The 25433-nt window shown below is 39.9% G+C and overlaps 1 protein-coding gene across 1 annotated transcript; it reads left to right on the forward strand.

Moving 5' to 3' along the window:
* Positions 1-528: 528 nt before the first annotated feature.
* Positions 529-22224, forward strand: LOC139159452 (high mobility group nucleosome-binding domain-containing protein 5-like). The gene is made up of 3 exons (XM_070736770.1): positions 529-573; positions 5645-6017; positions 22004-22224. Exons 1-3 carry the CDS (start codon positions 529-531, stop codon positions 22222-22224), a joined length of 639 nt encoding a protein of 212 aa, XP_070592871.1.
* Positions 22225-25433: the final 3209 nt, after the last annotated feature.

The following is a 25433-nucleotide window of genomic DNA, read 5'->3' on the forward strand; positions in this document are numbered from 1 at the left end:
GTGGGTTCTGGTACTTCGCTGCTGGTTTGCTTCCTCCTGTGCTGCATGGCCATGGTCACGCAAAGAGTGTGCACACATGCAGTGCCAAAAAATAATTTTTTCCCAAAACAAGATGGCAACGCATGCACAGAAGAAAAAAGTCACATTTTTAAAAAAATTAAATAAAAAGCTGGCAGCATCCACGGACCGGCACTGACTGAACAGTTCTGTGATGTCATCGTAATGGTTTGCTACTGGTTCGGGCAGACTGGTCTGAACTGGATCTCATCTGCCTGTGTCGCATTTAAAAATGGGCTTGGAAATTACATATGTATAATGCAAATGTATCTGTCTCTTATTCTTTGCAGAAATAATATGTTTTTATTGTATGGTGGCAATTCATCTAGGATCACCAGGTACCATGTCAAAACAGAATACAGTACAATGAAATCAAAACCATTAGCAGCAATTCATATTTTACATGTTGTCATTAGGAGTGGACAATTCCAGATGCATAATTACTTACCTTTTGATATTTTATTACCCATCATGCAAGGGATAGTTAATGTGCGGAAGGAACCAGCTGAATACGAGGTACAGCCTAGATTCTAAGCACTGTTACATGGAACATTTAGGAACTTTGTCTGAGAGCTGACAGCTAAAACTTACTCCACTGTATGTATGTAAACCACCATACTAACCAATAATTCTACAATTAGCTCTGCAGCTCGGTAAATATCCTTTTTTCTCTAGATCAAAAAAGTACTGTATAAACTTTCTGGCCTCTCATCAGATTGATTGAGGGTGTGTGTGCAAAATTATGGAATATTGTTGCTGATCGATGTAATCGACAATATTGAATGAGGTGATGAGATAAAGATTTGAGTTCCTATCTGTTGTTGCTCAGCTGATCATGGAATTAGTATCCTCGGCCAGTGTACTTGAGGAGAAAGAGTGGGTGTAAAGAGCTCTATAGAACACTTGGCCATGCCCTGTGACTATATAAGGAGATGTTTCGCAATGAGCCAGTGTGAATGACAACATTCGACCAAGGGAATGGCGTGGACATTTGTGAGTTCAAAACTATCTCTGCTAAAAGACAGCCTTAATAGCTGCAATTTGCTTCTCCGGGATTTCTGCTATATGCTGTGAGTTGAGTGATTGATAGACTTCTTCAAAGAGACTTTTTAATGAGTTTTTTGATTATGGCCTGAGACAGTGATTAGCTTTGATAATTAGCCATGGACTGCTGCCCATTGTTTGATGATAATCCTTTTTACCTTTAACATTTATGCTATGAATTGTTTAAACAATGTACTGCAATTTTATATCTTTCCGGGGCTTATTTCCTGGGAGTTTCTCACTTAGACAGAATACTATCAGCCAGCTTCTGATGTAACTATATATCTAAAATTATTAGATGCTTATAAAGCTGTTCTGAAGCTCAGCTTATTAAGATAAACTGGAGAACACTGTTTTATATCCTTGTTCTGGATCTTTTCAGTGTTCAGCTATTTAATTATTTTCATTAGGGAAAAATTATTTGTACAGATGTGTAATTATTAACAGACCTACGGAAAACTGCTGCCAAAGCAAAAAAAGAGATTGCTGTCTAGAATCTTGCTAAGATGAGAAAAGCACAAGACTAGATAAAATAAGAAGACAATGTATTATTGACATCAGCTCTGTTTATTTGAGACATTCCACCTGATAAAGATTGGGATGAGTTTTACGGCATGGAATGCATGCACTTGCATTAGAGAAAAGACATTGGGACTTAAAGTATGAGCTGTTCCCTGAAAAATGCCACCTCCTCACAATCCATGAAAAACAAATGTAACCTTCATTACCCATTCATTGTTGCCTGACTTGCAGGTAAGTTCAGTTAGAAAGAAATAATGTTTTATGCAGCAAAGAATTATGTTCTATCATCGGTATTGTATTGACAGTTCTGTGTTAGCAAAAACTTCAGAAGAGAAGGATTTAGGGGTAGTGATTTCTGACAGTCTCAAAATGGGTGAACAGTGCAGTCAGGCAGTAGGGAAAGCAAGTAGGATGCTTGGCTGCATAGCTAGAGGTATAACTAGCAGGAAGAGGGAGATTGTGATCCCGCTATATAGAGTGCTGGTGAGACCACATTTGGAATACTGTGTTCAGTTCTGGAGACCTCAACTACAAAAAGATATTGACAAAATTGAACAGGTCCAAAGACGGGCTACAAGAATGGTGGAAGGTCTGAAGCATAAAACGTATCAGGAAAGACTTAATGAACTCAATCTGTATAGTCTGGAGGACAGAAGGAAAACGGGGGACATGATCGAAACATTTAAATATGTTAAAGGGTTAAATAAGGTCCAGGAGGGAAGTGTTTTCAATAGGAAATTGAACACAAGAACAAGGTGACACAATCTGAAGTTAGTTGGGGGAAAGATCAAAAGCAACATGAGAAAATATTATTTTACTGAAAGAGTAGTAGATCCTTGGAACAAACTTCCAGCAGACGTGGTAGATAAATCCACAGTAACTGAATTTAAACATGCCTGGGATAAACATATATCCATCCTAAGATAAAATACAGAAAATAGTATAAGGGCAGACTAGATGGATCATGAGATCTTTTTCTGCCATCAGACTTCTAAGTTTCTATGTTTCTATCTCAGCTGAAGAGCAGAATTTTTTTCCCTTTTTAGCAAACTCTTCTTTCCATTCTGATGAGCGAGGGAGCTAACAAGGGTAAAGGCCCTTGGATCTGTGTTTTGATGTAAGTGGTAAGAATGTGATATGTAACTCAGTGGGAGAGGAAGGCAAATGAAAAAAAGAGAAATGGTGTCAAGACTTCTTTGACAGTACCGGAACTGGAAAATAATCTAGGACGGGGGTCCAGAAACTCTTCAACTCATCAACCTTTTCGTGAAGTTTTATTAGATTTTTCATTGACCCTCAAACATTTGTTATGAAAATAATTTAATGGATACTATTTTAACTTATAATACTATGAACAACAATGGATAAAACAAGGGTAGAGAAAGTTCAAACAGCATTCTTCAAAATGAAAAAAGTCTTCTGCAGTTATGACATAAACTAAGATTGAAAAATCAGGATTGTCTGATGTTACATCTTTTCAATCCTGCTCAGTGGAGTGGAGAGTTGGTCACTTGAAGAGACAGTGTTGGCAAACTTTTTCAGCACTAAGTGCCGAAATGGGAGCATAGGTGGAAACAGGATAACACCAGAAATTGGAAGAGGATCTCCCTGCACATAGGCATGGGAGTGCCAGAAATTGGAAGAGCAGCTCCTCAACGTGCAGGTTCCCCGGAAGTGGCAAACAGAGCCATCTCCCCAGGCATGCCAGCCATCACCCATTGCTCTTCCGGTTTCTGTCGTATATGTGCACGTAAAGACCAGCTGGCTGTTGTGCATGCATACACTGAAAACTGGAAATTCAGCTTCCTAGTGTGTGCATGCGCACCAGGAAGCTGCTCATCCAGTTTCCACCACATGCGCAAAGACCAACTGACCGACACGCATGCACACCATAAACTGAAAGAGCAACGGCCGATGGCTGGTGTGCCCGGAGAGATGGCCCTGCGTGCCTCTTCTGGCACACGTGCCATAAATTCGCCATTGTGGGACTAGATGCATTTGAAATGTGGATTTATAAGTGGCTGATAAGTATAAGTTGGGTTGACAAAATCAGAAACAAGGTGGTGATAAGCCACCTGAGAAAACCAGGGGAAATAATCAAAACCATAAAAAAGCAAAAGTTGCAGTATTTTGGACATGTGACATTTGGACATTTTTTCTGGAAAAAATACAGAAAATTTGCTTAAGCCTCTAAGGAAAGATTGAAGGTAATCAAGGTCCAAGCAGAAAAAGGAACATCATGATTTAGATAAATTAATTTTGAAGTTTATTTGGTCAGGGAAAAAAGCTAAAAACACAATAACTAACTAACTAATATAATAACAGTAAATAAACTAAAAATAAAGAATATAATACACTTTTGACAAATAGAATGAATACAATAATGATACATAATACTGTAATATACAGTACATATATAATATTTTTATTTTATTTTTTTTCTTTCCTTGCTTTTTTGTTTTTTTTTCTATGTTGTATGTAGTTAGGTTAGGTTATGCTGTTTATGTTATTCTATAGTTTTTTGCATGTCGATTGTGTGTATATGTATGTATGAATGTATGTATATTGGTTGCATGTTGCTTTGTTTAAAATTAACTCAATAAAAAAATTTTTTTTAAAAAAAATAGCTTCCTGGAACCAGACAATTGTAATTTTTTTTCGGTGTGGGCGGAACACAGATGTCACCCAAGACAACTTATTGCATAATTATTTGGGGCTCAGTTATTCTGTTATTTTATATTTCAATTAATATCATTATCCTCTTACAAATCCAGATAGGCTGTCTAAAAACTAAAAACTTTTATACAATCTTTTCCTAATTAATAGGGGGGGGGGGATTCCCTTCTTTTTTATTAAAGGAAATTAATAATAAAACCAAACCAAAATCTATTACTATTATTAGATCAGCTGTCGGGCAGGGACCACTGCCCCGCATTTTAAAACGTGTTGTGGTTCATTTTTGGATGCATGCACACGCAGCCGCGCACTTTAGGGGGAACAGTGGGCTTGGTCAATATTGAACACTTAAGGTTTTTTAAAAGAACTACAAGGTCAGATGAATTTAATACATACATAAATACATACACAATTACAGAGTTAGATTGCTTGTTTGTTTCTTAAGGTGTTTTGTTGTTGTGGCATGTTTCCCTTTCCTCTTTGGATTTCAATCAGCAACATTTGTGGCATTATTTTCTGCTTTGATACTGACAATCTGTTTAAAGAGGTTCAGTATCCAAATGCATTGTGGCATATGGGTTCTAATGGCCTGGCATAGCTATCATTTTTCTGGCATTTATAGAGTGAGGAAAAAGGAAAAAGAAGGTAAATTGTTATCTTACTGCCATGAGCACTGATCTGGTTTCTGGCAGGAATCTTGTGGAGAAATGTAAAAATAGCCATCCCATTGGTCCAGGGTATAGAGGTGGTGAGGACTACAGCCCTGGGGCAGGGAGGGACAATCATCTATCCAATTGCTGGGGGACATGGTGCCAGTCTACCTAAAAATTGCAGGGAAGAGGAGGAGCAAGAGGAGGAGCAGAAGAAGGAAGAGGGGGAGGACAAGGACCCCTCACATCCTGGACCTAAACTGTTTCAACTCCTACTCTCAAAATGTCGCTACAAAGCCCTGCACACCAAAACAACTAGACAGGAGAACAGTTTTTTCCTGAATGCCAGCACTCTACTAAACAAAGAATTCCCTCAACACTGTCAAACTATTCACTAAGGTCACATTACTATCACTATTAGTTTCTCTCATCATTCCTATCACCCACCTCCTCCCACTTATGACTGTATGACTGTAACTTGTTGCTTGCATCCATACGATTTATATTAATATTGATTGTTTCCTGATTGCTTATTTGAATCCTATGACAATCATTAAATGTTGTATCTTATGATTCTTGACAAATGTATCTTTTCTTTTATGTACATTGAGACCATATGCTCCAAAGACAAATTCCTTGTGTGTCCAATCACACTTGGCCAATAAAAAATTCTATATTTTGAATTCTATATAAAGGAGGAGGTGGAGGAAAAGCAGAAGGAGGACAAGAAGGACAAAGTGGGGGAGGAGCAGGAGGAGGAGGAGGAGGAGAAGCCGGAGGAGGACAAGGAGGACAGAGTGGAGAAGGAGAAGAAGGAGGAGAGGAGAAGCAGCAGGTGGAAGACAAGGAGGACAGAGTGGGGAGGAGCAGAAGGAGAAGGAGCAGAAGAAGTAGGAGGTGGACAAGAAGGACAAAGTGGGGGAGGAGCAGGAGGAGGAGGAGGAGGAGAAGTCGGAGGAGGACAAGGAGGACAGAGTGGAGAAGGAGAAGAAGGAGGAGAGGAGAAGCAGCAGGTGGAAGACAAGGAGCACAGAGTGGGGAAGAGCAGAAGGAGAAGGAGCAGAAGAAGTAGGAGGTGGACAAAGTGGGAGAGGAGCAGAAGGAGGAGGAGGACAAGGAGGACAGAGTGGAGAAGGAGAAGGAGGAGGAGAGGAGAAGCAGCAGGTGGAAGACGAGGACAGAGTGGGGAGGAGCAGAAGGAGAAGGAGCAGAAGAAGTAGGAGTCGGACAAAGTGGGAGAGGAGCAGAAGAAGTAGGAGGTGGACAAGAAGGACAAAGTTGGGGAGGAGCAGAAGGAGGAGGAGGAGGAGAAGAAGCCGGAGGAGGACAAAGAGGACAGAGTGGAGAAGTAGAAGAAGGAGGAGAGGAGAAGCAGCAGGTGGAAGACAAGGAGGACAGAGTGGGGAGGAGCAGAAGGAGAAGGAGGAGAAGAAGCCGGAGGAGGACAAGGAGGACAGAGTGGAGAAGGAGAAGAAGGAGGAGAGGAGAGGCAGCAGGTGGAAGACAAGGAGGACAGAGTGGGGAGGGGCAGAAGGAGAAGGAGCAGAAGAAGTAGGAGTCGGACAAAGTGGGAGAGGAGCAGAAGAAGTAGGAGGTGGACAAGAAGGACAAAGTTGGGGAGGAGCAGAAGGAGGAGGAGGAGAAGAAGAAGCCGGAGGAGGACAAAGAGGACAGAGTGGAGAAGTAGAAGAAGGAGGAGAGGAGAAGCAGCAGGTGGAAGACAAGGAGGACAGAGTGGGGAGGAGCAGAAGGAGAAGGAGGAGAAGAAGCCGGAGGAGGACAAGGAGGACAGAGTGGAGAAGGAGAAGAAGGAGGAGAGGAGAGGCAGCAGGTGGAAGACAAGGAGGACAGAGTGGGGAGGAGCAGAAGGAGAAGGAGCAGAAGAAGTAGGAGTCGGACAAAGTGGGAGAGGAGCAGGAGGAGGAGGAGGACAAAGAAGACAAAGTGGAGGAGGAGCAGGAGGAGGAGAAGCGGGGAGGACAAAGGGGGAGGCACTGGCACAGAATCGAGTGAACAGAATGGGTGAAGAGAAAGATTGGAGAGAGGAATTAAGCGTGCAAAACAGTGAAGAAATGAGTTTCCCTGAAAGAAGGAAAGGGGAAGGAGGAAGGGGAACTCAGAAACAGGAAGGGGACACCTGGCTGTCTGCAAAAAGCTCCACCCAAATCCCCAGAGAGAAAGGAGGAGATCAGCTGTCAGTGGAGAAGCCCTGGTCTCTGGGGAAAAACTGGGCAAAAGAACAAGAGAGTTCCTTCCTCCAGTAGTAGGAGTTTGGCTGAGGAGGAGGTCAAGCTGTGCAGATCCTACTAGTAAATTCCAGCCTCTTCTCTTTTTTCTTTCACTCTCCTTATCAAGCCCTGAAATGGGGCGAGGAGACTGAGGGGGGGGGACAGGTTGACACCAGCTGAACACCAACAGGGGAGTTGTATGTTTCTTGCTTTAAATACTATGCCTGTACTTAGCAAAAAGCATAAAAGCCTCCACTGTTGTGTTTTCCAAGAGTTGTCATTCAAAAGGAGCCCTCTCTCACTGCAGTATGCTTAAACACAAACAAAATTGCCTAGAATTTAAACAACCAAGCACATGTCTGATTTATAAAATAAGAAATCCATCTTATTTTAAAATAAGAAAAACACCTTATTTTAAGTTGCCAATTTGCACGAGAGGAAGTCAGCTTTCTAACAGGACGCTCGGCTTGTCATCATTTCCCACGTTTTTTTTTTTAAGTCTTAGAAATAATGCCTTATTGCCAACCTTGTTCTAGGAAAGGCCATATGTTTCGCTAGAGTTTGCAGCTTTTGTGCGCTAACACATGCACATTCTGGCAGCCGTGCCAACGAAGTGATAAAAATACAAAGAACATACTGCTTGGAGGTGTTCTCAGCCCAATTCCCTGGCTTCTCACGATCCGCAATAATAACTCCTTGCTGTGAAAAATGCTCACTCCTCGATATTATAAAAATGAATCAGGGCACAGAAGCGTTGGTGTGGTTTTCTCCCAGGGCTGGGCTTCATTTCTGATGAACAAGAAAGAAACTCCCTGAAGGGCTATCAACCTGTGGGCTTAATAGGTCTGAGGATGGCCCACCTTGTTCAATTTTGGAGATTCCCCACCCACCCAGCAAAGGGCTGGCAGGGAAGAATGGGCAGGGAAGATGAACAGCACAAAAGCAGGGCTGTGAGAGAACTGAAGAAGACCTGCGAGTGTTGTGGTTAGCTCTGGCCCAGCTCCTGCCCCAAGGAATGCAGGGGAAACTTCAACATGTCATAGGCCTGTGTTATTGCCGACAGAGTCAGTTCAGAGTTTAGTTTCCTGGGACGAAGAAGAAGGTGGGAGTGACTTGGAAGAGGGGGGCTTGGCACACAGCCCAGCCAGTCAATCTCCATTATCTTCCATTGATTCGGATGAAGATGTCTTGACCCATGCAAGTGCAGAATTATGCGTAGAAGAGATCAAGTAAGGACATATTACAGGAGATAAGAGAGGCCACCTGTGTTTGGGTGGGGCTCCAGTAATTAGGGCTGCTGCTATAAATAGCAGCGTGTTGGTTTGGCCATTGTGGAAGAGTATCTGATTGTAGTTCTTCAGGAATCGTGTGTTGCTGTTTTCTGGACTTTGTTGATTTTTCATGCCTTTGAAACCAAAGCAGAGCAATGTGTGTGTCTCACTTCGTTGGAAGAAGAAGGGGTGTGAAGTTTCTTTATAGCTGCTAGCTAAGTACTTAATGACTGCTTAAGGGAAATTGTACAGACTACCCGGTTGTTTTGGGATGAGTGCTCTTTGCAATACAAAAATAGTGCTTAGTTTATTTTGAATTTTGTGATAAAGAACATTGTTTTGAATTTTCAAACATGTGTGTGTCTGAAATTTGTACCCTTGAATTTTCGGGAGGCTCCTACCAGAGAGTCCAGCAGAACAGCATGTAGGTGTGTGGGAGATTGACAAGGAAAGAAATTGGAGAGGGGGTGGGAGGAGAGACGAGGGGAGGGGGAGGAGAAGAGAGTTTGGTGTAGGGGTCAGGATGCTAACCTAGAAAACCAGGAGGCTGTGAGTTCTAGTCCTACCTTAGCCACACAAAAACCTGCCTGAGTGGGTCAGTCATTTTGTCGCAGTCCCAAACACCTCACATGATTGTTGTGGGGAAAGTAGGAGGAAGCATGAGTATTAAGTACAGGATGCTAGTCGCCTTGAGTTATTTATAAAAATAATAAAGGTGGTATTATATATATATGTTGTGGTTTGCTCTGGGCCAGCTCCTGCTCCAAGGATGGTGGAGGTTGATGTGGGAGAATCCTCACATTATCAGAGGCCGGTTTTACTGCCAACAGCTTCCGACAGTGAAGCTTCTATGTCAGGGGAAGATTCTGGGAGTGAAGCAGGATGGGATGAGGAGGTAATTACAGGCAGCCCATTAGCTAATTACCCCATTAGTGAGCCTTCACCATCATCATCGTTAGATTCAGAAGAGGAGGGATTCATAGATGCTCACAGACACAGGTTTATGACAAGGAAGGAACAACTGCGCAAGTATTATAGAAAATAAGGGAGAACACCTGTGGCTGGGGCAATTAGGCTAATGGGGCTGCTGATAAATTGCCAGCGTTGTTGCCTCTCAGCCTGGGAGATTATCCGTTTTGTGTGTGAGAGAGAGACACTTGTGGTTTGCTCCAGGATTTACAAAAACATTTGTGAACAGCTTCAGGATTTTTCAAGGACTTTATGGAACAATTCACAGTTAAGTACAGCATGAGGACTCTTGAAGGGGGGTGGCTGTGACGTCTTCACAGCTGCCTTTTATCTGTTTAGCTTTTGTTTTATGTTTTCCACAGCATTCAAGGCTTGTGGGTTGTGGGAGAGCACTTTGGCTGATTAAAAGTGCATTTGGACAATATTTTCCTTTTGATAAACCAACTTTGTTTACTTTACAACCGTGTGTGTTTGAATTTCTACTTTGGACTTAATTGGGAATTCGTAATGTGAAGCCCGGCATAACATATATTAATTTAATTTAATTTAATAATTTAATTTAATTTAATTTAATTTAATTTAATTTAATTTAATTTAATTTAATTTAATTTAATTTAATTTAATTTAATTTAATTTAATTTAATTTAATTTAATTTAATTTAATTTAATTTAATTTAATTTAATTATTTAATTTAATTTAATTTAATTTAATTTAATTTAATTTAATTTAATTTAATTTAATTTAATTTAATTTAATTTAATTTAATTTAATTTAATTTAAATTTAATTTAATTTAATTTAATTTAATTTAATTTAATTTATATATCATATCATATCATATCATATCATAACATATATAATATACAAAAACGTATATATATATAATGCGCGCGCACACACACACACACACACAGAGTGAAGGACTGCAAAAAAATTTACTACCACACTGTGGGCATGGCTTATTTTGTGGATGTGGTTTGCCAGCCATGTGACCAGGTGGGAGTGGCTTGACGATCATGTGACCAAAGGTGGCTTAAAGGTAATTGACTGGCTTAGATGTCAAGGGTTTGGATTAGGGCTAGGGTGCCTGGCTTCTCCTCGCCTCAAAGAGATACAGTGGTACCTCGGTACTCGAACGCTTCCTTTCTCGTACATTTCGAACAAAATTTTCGGCAAAAATTTGCTTCGGTATCTGAACAAAAATTCGGATACCGAACAGCCACAGAAAATTTTGTTTATTATCCGAAATGAGGGGACGGGGTGAGAAGGAATGGGAGTCGGAATCCGACACGCCCATTCTGGCCGCCCACTAAACAGCCTCCCAGTCGTGCTCCAAGCTGTAGGGAGTGGGGGGGGCTGCAATATCGGCAGTTTCGGGGGAGCTCCTTTCCTTTAAGCAGTTACACCAACTTTCTCTTTCCCGAGAGTAGCAACGACAGCAGAGGCTTTCCTTAAAGCAGCAGCAGCGCCGGGAACGTCAGAGGCTTCCCTTTCTCATCTCACATTCCCGGCGCTGCTGCTGCTCTAAGGAAAGCCTCTGCTGCCGTCGCTACTCTCGGGAAAGAGAAAGTTGGTGTAACTGCTTAAAGGGAAGACGAACCACTGAGGAAAGGAGCCCCCCCCCTGAAACTGCCCCCACCCTAACTACAGCTTGGAGTGCTTAGACCTCATATCTTTATCCCATAGGAAATAAAGGAAATAGGGGCTGGAAACCAATTAAACCCATTTCCATTATTTCCTATGGGATAAATTAATTCGGTACTCGACCAAATTGATTCTCGACCACACTTTTGGAACGGATTATGGTCGAATACCGAGGTACCACTGTATTTACTATTACTGAACATCCAAAATATACTATTTAATTCTATGTATATATGGAATATGTGTACATGCATATTAAACACAGGCACACAAAAATATACATTATCTACTACATAAACTGTATGTGTATATACACACACACACGCACATATTTTCTAAAATTATACACATTTAACCTCATTTACTGCGAAAGGAAAAACATACCCAGAGTCTGTATATCTGGCCAAAAGTTTTCTACCAGTTCTGTGTACCTGACCGTACCCATAGGAGCCCATTACTGTATATACTATGTATATATATGGTTGATGTGTGTAATGATTAAGATACATCAGTCGTTGCTTTCAACATGCTATAATTCACAGCAGATAACAAAAACAGCAGAACTCTGAATGACTTATAACCAGTAATAACGAATTATAACTGCCAATACAGTTGACAGTTCCTTAAACATTCCACTGTCCACTACAGCTTAGCCAATCACATGCTTCTATTCCTGGAACTGCCACCTGGCAGCTTCCCGCTATATCTCACGTGCGCGCACACCCACATACCCACAAACACCCACACAGAATCTGGATGAGAAGAAACAGGGTGGGAGTTTAGGGATTAAAAGGAGGCTATGTGTGTACACACAAGAGAAGAGCAGATGGCTACAAGCAGTAAAGGGCTACCAATTTTTTTACTACCACACTGTGGGCGTGGCTTATGCAAGATGCTTTCAACATCCTTCAGTGCAAATTGAGGGCTCTGGGGTGGAGCTCCATTTTCGCTACCCCACTGCTTCCCCCCCCCCCCCCGTCCAGGCAGTAGCCCACCTCTGGCTACAAGTGAAAAAGAGATTGTGGGAAAGGAAGGGGTGCCTTTGGAGAAGGAAGATGCAGAAAGGAAGGATGAATTTGTGGGTGTATTTGTGTGGTAAAGAGGGAAGTTATGTTGAAAGGGATGTCCTTCAGGAGAAAAGAAGCAGCCTCTTCTATTTCTGACTTGCAGTAACTGATTTGATGGTTTGATTTCATGTAATGTAATTTAATTTACTATCCACTGCAAAATTGTGGCCTGAGCCTGCCAAGTAAAACAGTTGAAAAAATGGCTGTATTCCTTTTCTATCCTAAGAAAAAGAGGAGTCCCTGCTTGCTCCATGCATTAAATGCAGAAGGCCAGAGGCGCTGCGCTAACATCTCCCTTACAAAGAACCAGGTAGCAGTAAAGACTATCTGGAGGAACAAGGCAAGTCTGACCTAGACCATCTGAGCTGTTCTAAAGCAACGTTCTTTGAACCAAGGTTGTAAGCAATTATTCTCCAAATAAAGTTATATGTATTTAACTTGGTTTGATGTGTTGAAGTGGATATTGCCTATCTGGAATTCAGCAAAGCCTTTGATACGGTTCCACATAAAGAGCTGATAAATAAATTAGTGAAGATTGGACTTAATCCCTGGATAGTTCAATGGATTTGCAGCTGGCTGAAGCGTAGACATCAGAGAGTTATTGTGAATGGTGAGTATTCTGAGCAGAGTCAGGTTACAAGCGGTGTGCCACAAGGGTCTGTTCTGGGTACTATTCTTTTTAATATGTTTGTGAGTGACATAGGGGAAGGTTTGGTAGGGAAGGTTTGCCTATTTGCTGATGACTCTAAAGTGTGCAATAGGGTTGATATTCCTGGAGGCGTCTGTAATATGGTAAATGGTTTAGCTTTACTAGATAAATGGTCAAAGCAATGGAAACTCCAGTTTAATGTTTCCAAATGTAAAATAATGCACTTGGGGGAAAGGAATCCTCAATCTGAGTATTGTATTGGCAGTTCTGTGTTAGCAAATACTTCAGAAGAAAAGGATTTAGGAGGAGTGATTTCTGACAGTCTCAAAATGGGTGAACAGTGCAGTCAGGCGGTAGGGAAAGCAAGTAGGATGCTTGGCTGCATAGCTAGAGGTATAACAAGCAGGAAGAGGGAGATTATGATCCAGCTATATAGAATGCTGGTGAGACCACATTTGGAATACTGTGTTCAGTTCTGGAGACCTCACCTACAAAAAGATATTGACAAAATTGAACGGGTCCAAAGATGGGCTACAAGAATGGTGGAAGGTCTTAAGCATAAAATGTATCAGGAAAGACTTAATGAACTCAATCGGTATAGTCTGGAGGACAGAAGGAAAAGGGGGGACATGATCGAAACATTTAAATATGTTAAAGGGTTAAATAAGGTTCAGGAGGGAAGTGTTTTTAATAGGAAAGTGAACACAAGAACAAGGGGACGCAATCTGAAGTTAGTTGGGGGAAAGATCAAAAGCAACATGAGAAAATATTTTACTGAAAGAGTAGTAGATCCTTGGAACAAACTTCCAGCAGACGTGGTAGATAAATCCACAGTAACTGAATTTAAACATGCCTGGGATAAACATACATCCATCCTAAGATAAAATACAGAAAATAGTATAAGGGCAGACTAGATGGACCATGAGGTCTTTTTCTGCCGTCAGACTTCTATGTTTCTATGAAGTAGCAACTTGCACACATCAAAGAAGTAATCATCAGTCCAGCACCAAGGTCAGAAATTTTGTATCACCTCAAATTATCAATGTGAGGAGAATCAATTCATAGTCAGCAGTCACTTGCTGAGTGTGAAGAAAGTAATATTGCAAACCTTGTTGCTATCGTCATTGCATTCACCTACCACCTCAGCCTTTATGAAGAGTGATATACTGTAATTTATTTCCCATAGTAAGGAATTTTTTTTATTTTTTTATTTTTTTCTCCACAATTTCCATATATACATCAATACCTTAAAATATGTCAGTAGCAAACAACATTATACATTTTTATTCACTCAATCATAAATCAATATCCTATTTTGCACCTATTTTATGTTACTATTCATCAGTCTGTTTTTCCTCATTTCTTTACACTCCCCTCCCGCTATCTCCATCTCCTTCTATCTCCTTTCTCCTTCTCTCCCCCTTCCTACTTCCCTCCTCTCCTTTTCTACTTCTACTTTCTACTTCTTCTTTCTCCCTCTTAACCTTTCCCTGTGACTCTTATCCTGATTCATCTCATATTTAACAGACTGATAACATATCCCCTTATGATATCATTCCTGTAACTCTTTATTCTAGGTATATGCTGTTAATCTAATGCTGCCTTCTCAAAAAGATTTTTGCAGACGATGTAAAACTCTTCAACACCACTGATAACACAACTACCCTACAAAAAGACCTGGACTCGGTTTCTGACTTGTCCAACACATGGCAACTCCAAATCTCAACCAGCAAATACTCTGTCCTACACATCGGCAAAAAGAATCAGAACTTCAAATACAAACTTAATAAACAAATTATCACAGATAATCCCCACTCGGTCAAGGGCCTCGGGATACTAATAACTAAAGATCTAAGTGCCAAAGCCCACTGCAAAAACATCGCTAAGAAGGCCTCAAGAGTTGTTAATCTAATCCTACATAGCTTCTGCTCTGGAAATCTCACACTACTTATCAGAGCTTACAAAACTTTCGCCAGACCCATCCTCGAATACAGCTCATCTGTTTGGAACCCATATCGCATCTCAGACATTAACACCCTTGAAAATGTTCAAAGATACTTCACAAGAATAGCCCTTCATTCCTCCACTCGAAACAGAATACCCTACAAAACTAGACTTACAATCCTGGGTCTTGAAAGCTTAGAACTACAATGCCTTAAACATGATCTAAGTATTGCCCACAAGATCATATGTTGCAATGTCTTGCCTGTCAAAGATTACTTCGGCTTCAACCACAACTCATTACCGGACTCCGTAGTATCATCCCCTAACCCCCAACATTTTACCCTTAGACTATCCACGGTTGACCTCTCCAGATTCCTAAGAGGTCAGTAAGGGGCATACATAAGCACACTAGAGTGCCTTCCGTCCCCTGTCCTATAGTCTCTCCTATATCTTGTATTTCTTCTCTACTATATCCTCTATAACCTTCATTGTGTATTATTGTGTATTGGACAAAATAAATTAAAAAAATTAAAAAAATCTAATCATAGCAAGGAGCTGATGAAGTCCCCATAATTCCTAAAGCTCTCTAATTCTATGTAGCAACTCCATGACTCACTATGGAATCTCACCATCTAATGAAAGAATCACCGAGTCCTGTTTAAAGGCAGTTCTGAACTCACAACCACAATTGAACCAAAAATGTATGTTGCTAGGCAAGACAGTTGCTCAGTGAGTTTTGCCCTATTTTACAACCTTTCTTACCACAGTTGTGAGGGAATCATTGCAGTTGTTAAGTTAGCAACACAGTTGTTAAGTGAATCTGGCTCCCCCAATAACTTTGTTAGTGAAAATCTAACAAATGGGGATCATGTGACCCTGGAAAAGTGCAACCCATCATAAATGCATGCCACTTGCCAAGCTTTTAAATTTTGATCACACGACCATGGCAATGCTGTATTGATTTAAGGTATGAAACACCATCGTAAGTCACTTTTTAAAGAGCTATGAACACTAAACGAATGGTTGTAAGTCAAGGATTATGTATAGTTTTGCCTTCTTCTGGAATGCTCCTAAGTTTCCAGTCCAGACAAACACCAGTCCTTCCTGGAGATTTCCCATCCAAGTCTCCCCTAGGGCAGTTTAGTTTCCCATCTGCTTCCACTGCTATCCATCAAGAGCAGAAGCTTGAATCTGGGAATCATGGCCAACTATGCAAATGGTTGTGCAAGACCTTTGCTGTTCCAATCTCATCCCATGGCTGAAAGAAAAAAGAATGGATGGCACTAGGTATGATGTCCCGCTTTTCTCTTCTCTGACTACATAAAAATGTAGGGTACCAGCCAGGTACTGTATCTCTGTTTTCTGTTGATGAATCTGAGATCTGGCCCATTTAAAAAAATGAATAAACAAAAAAAACCCCTAGCCAATTGGAAGTGGCTGTGGGTTTTGCCTCCCAAGGACAATTCCATCTGTCCGTCCATCACCCTGGGGAGGAATTATTGACCCCCCTCGGAGAGGGTCTGCAACTTGGGCGTCTGCCTCGATCCACAGCTCACATTAGAGAAACATCTTTCAGCTGTGGCGAGGGGGGCGTTTGCCCAGGTTCGCCTGGTGCACCAGTTGCGGCCCTATTTGGACTGGGAGTCACTGCTCACAGTCACTCAAGCCCTCATCACCTCGAGGCTCGACTACTGTAATGCTCTCTACATGGGGCTACCTTTAAAAAGTGTTCGGAAACTTCAGATCGTGCAGAATGCAGCTGTGAGAGCAATCATGGGCTTTCCCAAAAATGCCCATGTCACACCAACACTCCGCAGTCTGCATTGGTTGCCGATCAGTTTCCGGTCACAATTCAAAGTGTTGGTCATCACCTATAAAGCCCATCATGGCACCGGACCAGGGTATCTACAAAACCACCTTCTGCCGCACGAATCCCAGCGACCAGTTAGGTCCCATAGAGTTGGCCTCCTCCGGGTCCCGTCAACAAAACAATGTCGTTTGGCGGGGCCCTGGGGAAAAGCCTTCTCTGTGGTGGCCCCAGCCCTCTGGAACCAACTCACCCTGGAGATTAGAATGGCCCCCACCCTCCTTGCCTTTTGTAAGCTCCTTAAAACCCACCTCTGCCATCAGGCATGGGGGGACTGAGATATTCTTTCCCCCTAGGCCTTTACAATTCATGTGTGGTATGTTTGTACGTATGGATGTTTGGTTTTACAATAAGGGTTTTTTAGTTGTTTTAGTATTGGATTTACATGCTGTTTTTTTGTTACTGTTGTTAGCCGCCCCGAGTCTACGGAGAGGGCCGGCATACAAATCCAATAAATAAATAAATAAATAAATAAATAAAATAAATCTCAGATCTGGCCCATTAAAAAAAAACAACAACCAAGTGTTGCTCTCTAAAATAGGTGCATTTATTTTACAATAAACAATGGCCGGCCACTTGAGGTAGGCCGGCATTTACGGCGCGCCAGGAAGCACACGGCCACCACCGCCGAAGGCAAGGGATGAAGGTGATTGCACGTGAATGGATGGGCCATTGATCATGCATGAAAGGATGGGCCAGAGGGCGAAGCGGTGAGTCCCTGTATAAAAGGGACTGGCTCACCGCTCGTCGTCCTCTTTTTTGGAAGCAAGGAGCTTCGCCCATAGTTTTCCAGGAATGTTTGGAACATAAGTTCCACCCCATTTGGTTTATCTCTGCCGATTCAGATTTAAATGAATAAAGTGACTCATAAATCCCAGCTTTGTGGTCCCTGTGCTTATTTCCACATCTGACGCAAATATATTAGGTCTCTCATTTTCCTCTCCTTCCTATTTCCTCTTTCTTCCAGGAACTGCTCCCTCGATACTTTTGTTCATTGCATATGAAGAACTCTTTCTTCTCATTCCATATCTCCTGTTGTTTGTCTGTTGATTTGATTTCTTCTCCTGCTGTTCTCCTAAAGCTGTCACAGCAAGTCTCCCTCATTTTCATGCCCCCCTTCTTGCTTCTCTTTCTGTTCTCCACATTAAACTGGCAAGGAGGCCATACTCTCTGCCTTATACCAAACGATTTGGAGCCAAGGCCATGTTGTTTAGGGGCGCTCCATTCTGGAAAGTAGCTACAGTATCAGATTAGGCAAGGTTCCATCTTCATCCAGCTTTTGTCTACTTTGCTGTTAATATTTTAATTGTAATGCTTAATATTTGAATATTTCAAGCTTTTTAATTAAGTTGGTTGATAGTGAGATGAGCAGCATATAAATGTGATAAATGATAGATAATAGATAGTGTTCTGTCCCAGTGATGAGCCCCCCCCAGGAAATAGGCCCCACACACTGATTTTACAAGATTTAAGCTTTACTTCTAACATTTTCTGAGTAGTGGGGCCGAAAGGGGGCAGAAATGGGCGCAAGCTGCAACTGTGTGATCTTCTTTAGGGGCACCTCTAGTGAGGTGAGGGACGACCTCCTTCTTGTACTACAGGGCTCGACCAGCTTGGGTTTGGGAAGGGGGCCGCACCTGGGGCTCGCTGGCTGGGGCTTCCCAGAGACCAGGGGCGAGCCATCCCACACGCCATGGGGGCGTGGCACAGGGTAGGGGGCAGGTGTAAGGATACCACTCCCCTATGCCCAGGCAAGGAGCTTTCACCTGAGAGTTGCTCAGAAAAGGTTTGTGACAGTTGACTCCGCCCCCATTTTGATTTATTCACCCCTGCAGGTCACGTGATTTAAATGGTTAGTTAATTAATTGATAGTGAATTAATAAAGTGACCCCATTATACCCAAACTTTCTGTGTCCGAGTGTTACTCCGCCTTCGCCCCAATGGGCCAGAGTCCAAGCAAAAACCAACTCTGAACAATTAGTAACACAGCCAGACAAGATAATCGAAAATATTTTTTAAAGGAAATTTTGTTATTTACATACATTGACTATATTATATATTTTATATATGCTGTACGAGACAATTCCTCTTCACTCAATGCGCCCCAGGTGAGCCAAAAGTATGGACAACAAAGTATACGGGAAGGGGGAAATTCACTGCTACTGAGCTCAGTGGTTTCTGCTGCATGAACTCATCCAGATTTGTGTATCTGTGTAAAATTGTCTGTGTATCCTGGGTCTCCTTGGATCAATGGGGCAGGGTGTTCCTTTAGCACCCCCTGCTGGCTGGAAGATTTTGTAGCAGGCTTGATTAGTGGGAAGCGGAAGTTTACTTCCAAACCCAGGCCCAGCTGGTGAGGTGAGCTTCCCTTAAGAATAGTCTACCTCTGTCAACATAAAAGTTAATCTTGATTCCGGTGAGATCTAGTTAGCTAAAATTAGGCCATTTCTGAAAGGGATAAGGCACCAACCTTTAATTAAGAATTCTGTTGCTTTTGTTATAAGAGTGAAATATATGGGAGTACAAACTTCCTGTCCCATGTTGGCCTTTGTTTAGTATGTGACTCAGCCACAAACAATTGCCTGATTGCAAACGAAATTCAGGCCTGTCTTGATCAGGCATTAAATAGAGGATGAGAGTAATTTTAGGAGTAAGCTAACAGCTTTTATGGGACACTCAAAGACCCCTTAGCTTATCCTTTCCATCCATCTGTGCCTTTGTTTTTCAGCCAGAGCAAACTGCTAAATCCACTTCATCTTTCTAACTGACCTTTTAATAAAATGCACCAGAGTAATTAATTATGCCTGAGTTGCAAATTTCAGATGGGCATCACTAAGGGGCAGTAGAGAGGTACAAAACTGGTTCAACTCTTTGCTGCCATCTAGGCAGGTGGATTTTTGCAGCTCAGTAGAGTAGGCCCTGTTAGCTAGTCCAGGGGTCCCCAACCTTTCGGATCTCAGGGACCACTAAATGCATAATTTTAGGCTTCCGGTTTCGTCGAGGACCGCAGCGGAGTCTCTTGGCAGGGCTCTGCCTTGAGACTCCTTCCACCCTTCCAGAGGTCGCCCCAACGCGATCGGATCGAGTCCGGATGGCTCGATCCTAGAACAGGGGATTTCCCTCTGTCCGAGGGGCCGTCGCCGAGGCTCCGGAGGCAGGGGGTCTGTCCTGCAGCTCTGGAACAGGGAGCACCGGTCCTCTCGCAAGAGGACGCGGCCATTGCGATCCCACCAAACCAGCGGGAAGCAAGAGAGAATCAGAAAAGTGAAAGCAGAGATTAAAGCTACTTTTATTGAAAAAGGAATACGCTAAAGAAAGCATAACCAAGGTAAAAAAAAATTTTTTTCTACGTTTCATGTTAAATAAGAAGATCTGAGTAAAAGAAAGTGGAGAATAAAAAAGTTTTAAAAGAAGGCGAAAGAGAAAGTTGTCTAAAAACATTGTATCCAGGCGCAAAACAACAGCCGGAACTTACTTTCACTACTTTCACTTATTGTCTCGAATTTGGACTTGAACTGTCAAACGTTTGAAAACAAGGGGAATTTAAAGGTTTTCAAAATGAGACACTAAAAGCTTTAACATATATAAAATGACATTATTTGGCTGAATATTCTTCTCCTTTTTTGAAGCAATTGGTTACAAAAAATACTAGAAAATGAAGTCCAGGCTCGGATTTTTCTAGCGGAAGGATCAAGACTGCTTACTATCTAGTCATAAAACTTGAATAAATATATAAAAAATGAATAAATATATAAAAAATACTTTTCCTCTATTTTGGATTTTTCTACATTTGGATTATTTGATTGACCCTATTTGGATTACTTCGTTGGATCATTTCGTTTGGATTAACGGCTGTTCTGTCGGATTCGTAACGGAGAGGTTTTATATTTTCCTTTAAGCTGCGAGAGACGGATCGACTTCATTCTAACATTGGATAATTAAATTGCAATCGTTTGGAAAACTGAGATTCTATAAATTTTGCTTTTACTCTTTAAATCAACGGGACCTTTTTTTAACCTATACTAAAAGTGTCTTCTAAAACAGATTAGATCTTCAATCAACAAAATTATTTTATTTTATTACAAGAGGAATATTAATAATTGATTTTTGCTTCTTCCTTCTTACAATCTTAAGTTTTGAATTTTCAACTTACATTATATTATAATTATCTGGGTTTTGTATATGCATTGTTAACAATCCTTGGTTTCCTGCTCCTCCTTAACTGAATTATATTTTTTCTTTTCTTCTAGATTGCCCTCCTTCTTTTATTCTTTATTTTTTTCCCTCTATTTTCTTCTTTCTTCCTTCCTCTTTGGTTTTCCCTTTTCCTGCTGTGCCAAATCAATTTTTTTCCCTTCTTTTTGATACAATTTTGGACTTAGAGCAATAAGATTTAATAAGTCATATTTTGAATATTGAATTCTAATTGTATTTGTACTTGAACTATATTTCAAATCTTAGTGTGTATTTGAATTTTTACTGTGGTCTGCATAGGGCAATTAATTGTGTAGGTTTGGAATTTATAGTGACTCTTTATATACTGCTAACTTAAAATAATACTAACTTTAAATTTCAAAATGTCAAGTACTTCTACCTATACCAAAACAATTAAGAAGCAAACATCTGCTGCATCGTCCCCCCAAGGCTCGCCTCATCCCTCCCCCGCACAGCCGGCCTTATCAGTAACCATGTTTACCAAGGAGAAGGAGAAAGAGAAACCACAACAACCTTCACTTGCCTCAATCCAAGAGACACTAACTGCATTAAATGACTTTATGCTTCAATCTCAACGCGATGCAACCCAGCAGAGAGATGAAATAAAATCAGAGATGGCTGAAATGAAAGTAGATACAGGAGAGATGAAAGACCAGATGAAGGAGATTAAACAAACTTTGAAAGACAGTGAAGATCGAATGAAAGCAGCTGAAGAAAAGACGGAGAAAATGGAGAAAAGAATTGACTACCTTGAGGACAGAGCGGATTCACGCTACAGAAGATATGATGAATCAATTACACATCTGGAAATGCAACGTGCGTCATATGGGCTACGATTTCGAAATATAATAGAAGAGAAAGATGAAGATTTAAAGGCCACTCTGGCTGAAATTATTGGGAAAATCCTCAAGATGGACCCACTAGAAATAATAAAAGAAATCGATTAAGTTTACAGAATTTTGAATAGCTACATACGTCGTTTCAACCTTCCACGAGAGATTCACATCAAATTTGTAAGAAAAACCTTGAGAGATGACATACTGCACTGGTCAAGAACTGGTCAACTACAACACAAAGGTAAAGAAATAAAAATATTAAAACAAATTCCAAGAAGTGTCAGAGAGAATAGAAGAGATTACCAATTTTTGACCAAAATCTTGATCAAAGAGAATATAACTTTTCGCTGGCTTATTCCACAAGGACTGTCACTCACATGGAAATCCACAAGATATAAGCTGGAGAATTTGGACCAAGCAAGAGACTTTTATGAAAATAGTGGAATAAGCGAAATGGAACAGCTAACAAGAGAACTGGAAGTAATGCAAGCGGAAGCCATGGGGGCATCTGCACAAGTGGAGGAGCAGGACCATGGGGCCAGAAGAAAGCAACACCAGCGGGAAACCAAAAAGTACAATAAATGACCACACTGAGAGACTTAAAAATTTTCTCAGTAAATGTTAATGGACTAAATGAACCAAAAAAAAGGAAAACAAATATTTTCTAAAATTAAGAACCAAAAGGCTCAAATTGTTATACTCCAAGAAGTACATATAAAAAAAAGCAATCGCAATTTATTGCTAAATACTAAAATTGGAAACATGTATGCTGCATTAGCAGATCAAAGGAAAAGAGGAGTAGCAATGTATGTTGAGAGTTCTATAAATTCCAAACAATTATTTAGTGATAACGAAGGTAGAATTTTGATTGTCCAAGTTAATATTGAACCCAGACCTCTTGCTATTGTTTCTATATATGCCCCAAATGATGATCAAATTACATTCTATAAAAAACTACATCAAAAAATTATAGAGTTAAATTTGGAAAATATGTTAATTATTGGAGATTTTAATGCAATAACAAATAGACAATTAGATCACTCGGGGGAGAAAAAAATAGTAAAAAGGAAAAAAAGAATTTATTACCCTCCACTTTTCAGAAAATGAAAGCAGAATTACTATTGAATGATATTTGGAGGGAAAAACACCCCCAAAAAAGGCAATACACTTTCTATTCAAACCCCCACAAAATTTGGACTAGAATAGATATGGTGTGGGCTCCTAAAATAACAGCAGAATATATACAAGAGGTGGAAATAGATGTTAACACATGGGCGGATCATAACCCAGTTATAGTCTATATGAGAAATAGTAAAAAGCATTATAATTGGCAAATGAATAGAAACATTCTGAAAGAGAAAGAATACAAAGAATGGATTGAGAAGGAATTAAAAACATTCTTTGAAATTAATAAAAATACAGATACTACTCCCCAAAACTTATGGGACACAACTAAAGCGTACATAAGAGGATTAACAATATCTTACACAGCAAAATGCAACAAAGAAAAGAAAAGAAAATATGAACAATTAACGAATGAATTAAAACAACTAGAATTTATATCACAACAAAACATGAAAAATAAGGACTTGGGGAAAAAATAAATTTAATTAAACATAAAATTAGATTGGAAGAACAGAATCAAATGCTGGGAAAAATAAAAAGAGCTAAGCAACAATATTTTGAACATGCCAATAAACCAGGTAGATGGTTAGCATATAAACTGAGAAAACAGAGACAATCTAAATTAATTAAACAATTAGAAGATAAAGATGGAACAATAAAATATGACACAGAAGGAAAAGCAAATATAGTACAATTTTTTTTTAAAGAATTGTATAAAAATGATAATATAGAGGAAGATGAAGTATTTAAATATTTAGAAAGTTCGGAATTACCCCAGTTAACAGAAGAACAACAGGAGAGGATGGAAAGTCCCATAACACTGGAAGAACTCCTTATAACTATTAAGAAGCAAAATAATAATAAAGCCACAGGACCGGACGCCATTCCAGCAGAGTGGTATAAAATAGAAAATGAAACATTAAGAAATAATATTTAAGTTAGTTTTTAGTATTGGATTTTTACTGTATATTATTCGTGTATATTGTTCATGACTGTTGTTAGCCGCCCCGAGTTTTCGGAGTGGGGCGGCATATAAATCCAATAAATTGAATTGAATTGAATATGCTGCAAATCTTTAATGAATGCAGGTTAAATGGCAAAATTCCTAAATCATGGTCTGAATCTTTGATAACTTTAATTCACAAACCGGATACAGCAATGGAAAAAATTAAAAACTATAGACCAATATCATTATTAAACGTTGATTATAAAATATTTATTGCAATATATGCAGATAGGTTGAAAACAGTTATAAATAGTAAAATTCATTCAGACCAGAATGGTTTCCTGCCAGGCAGACAGATTAAAAATAATCTTAGAACAATTATTAATGTACTAGAATATTATGAGCAACATCCAGATGAAACATTATCATTAATGTTTTTAGATGCTCAAAAAGCCTTTGATAACGTTAATTGGATATTTATAAAAATGCAACTAAATAAAATGAGATTTGGCCCTAAATTTGTCAATTTAATAGATGCTATTTATTCAAACAAACAACAAAAATCATATTAAACAATGAGCTATTGGAAGAATTTAAAATAAATAAAGGAGTTCGCCAAGGATGTCCTATTTCACCCCTCCTGTTCATTATGACTTTAGAAACGCTATTAATAAAAATAAGAGCAGATCCAAAGATAAGAGGGTTAACCGTTGTAAAAGAGATATATAAAGTACAGGCTTTTGCAGATGATCTGACCTTTATAATGGAAGATCCGATAGTTACAGCACCAAGATTAATCCAGACAATAGAACAATATGGTAAGGTAGCAGGTCTGAAAATAAATAAAAATAAAACACAATTTATAACAAAAAACATGAATAAAGTACAAGAAAACAATTTAGAACGTATCTCTGGAATACAAATAGTTAAAAAAGTAAAGTATTTGGGAATATGGTTAACAGCCAAAACAATAACATTAAAAAATGATAATTATATAAAATTAATTAATGAAATTAAAAAAGATTTAGAAATATGGAACAACTTAAAAATATCTTTTCTGGGAAGAATTGCCACAATTAAGATGAATATCTTACCCAAGGTTTTATTTTTATTTCAAGTGATCCCAATAAATCCAGGGGCAATTTTTTTTAAAAAATTAACAAATGTGGTTAGAAAATTTCTATGGCAAGGCAAAAAGGCAAGAATTAAGATAAATATGTTAGAAGATATAAAAGAGAGGGGAGGTTTTGCCCTCCCAAATTGGAAATTATATTATCAGGCAGCCGCCTTAACATGGATTAAAAATTGGATAACTTTAGAGCAGGGGTCCCCAAACTTTTTACACAGGGGGCCAGTTCACTGTCCCTCAGACTGTTGGAGGGCCGGACTATTAAAAAAATGTATGAGCAAATCCCCATGCACACTGCACATACCTTATTTAAAGTAAAAAACAAAATGGGGAAAAATACAATATTTAATATTTATTCTCCCCCCCTCTCTCTCTTTGTCCTTCTCTCTTTCTATTTCTCTCTTGCTTGCTTGCTTTCTCTTCTCTCTTTCTCTCACTCACTCTCTTTATATCTCTCCCTCTTTCTCTCTCCCTCTCTCTGTCTCTCCCTCCCTTTCTATCTCTCCTCTTCCTCTCTCCCTCTCTATCTCTCCCTCTTTCTCTCCCTCTCCCCCTCTCCCCCTTTCTCTATTTCTTTCTTTCTCTTTTCTTTCT

This window comes from Erythrolamprus reginae, chromosome 2 (genome assembly GCF_031021105.1).
Source record: "Erythrolamprus reginae isolate rEryReg1 chromosome 2, rEryReg1.hap1, whole genome shotgun sequence".
NCBI classification, from domain to species: Eukaryota; Metazoa; Chordata; class Lepidosauria; order Squamata; family Dipsadidae; genus Erythrolamprus; species Erythrolamprus reginae.

Excerpts from the sequence above, each read along its gene's own strand:
- LOC139159452 (XM_070736770.1), top strand. The coding sequence starts at position 529 with ATGCAAGGGATAGTTAATGTGCGGAAGGAACCAGCTGAATACGAG. Across the intron at positions 574-5,644 it reads AGGAACCAGCTGAATACGAG|GAGGAGGTGGAGGAAAAGCA; the intron begins GTACAGCCTAGA and ends TTCTATATAAAG. Across the intron at positions 6,018-22,003 it reads AAGGAGAAGGAGCAGAAGAA|GACTGTCACTCACATGGAAA; the intron begins GTAGGAGGTGGA and ends TTATTCCACAAG.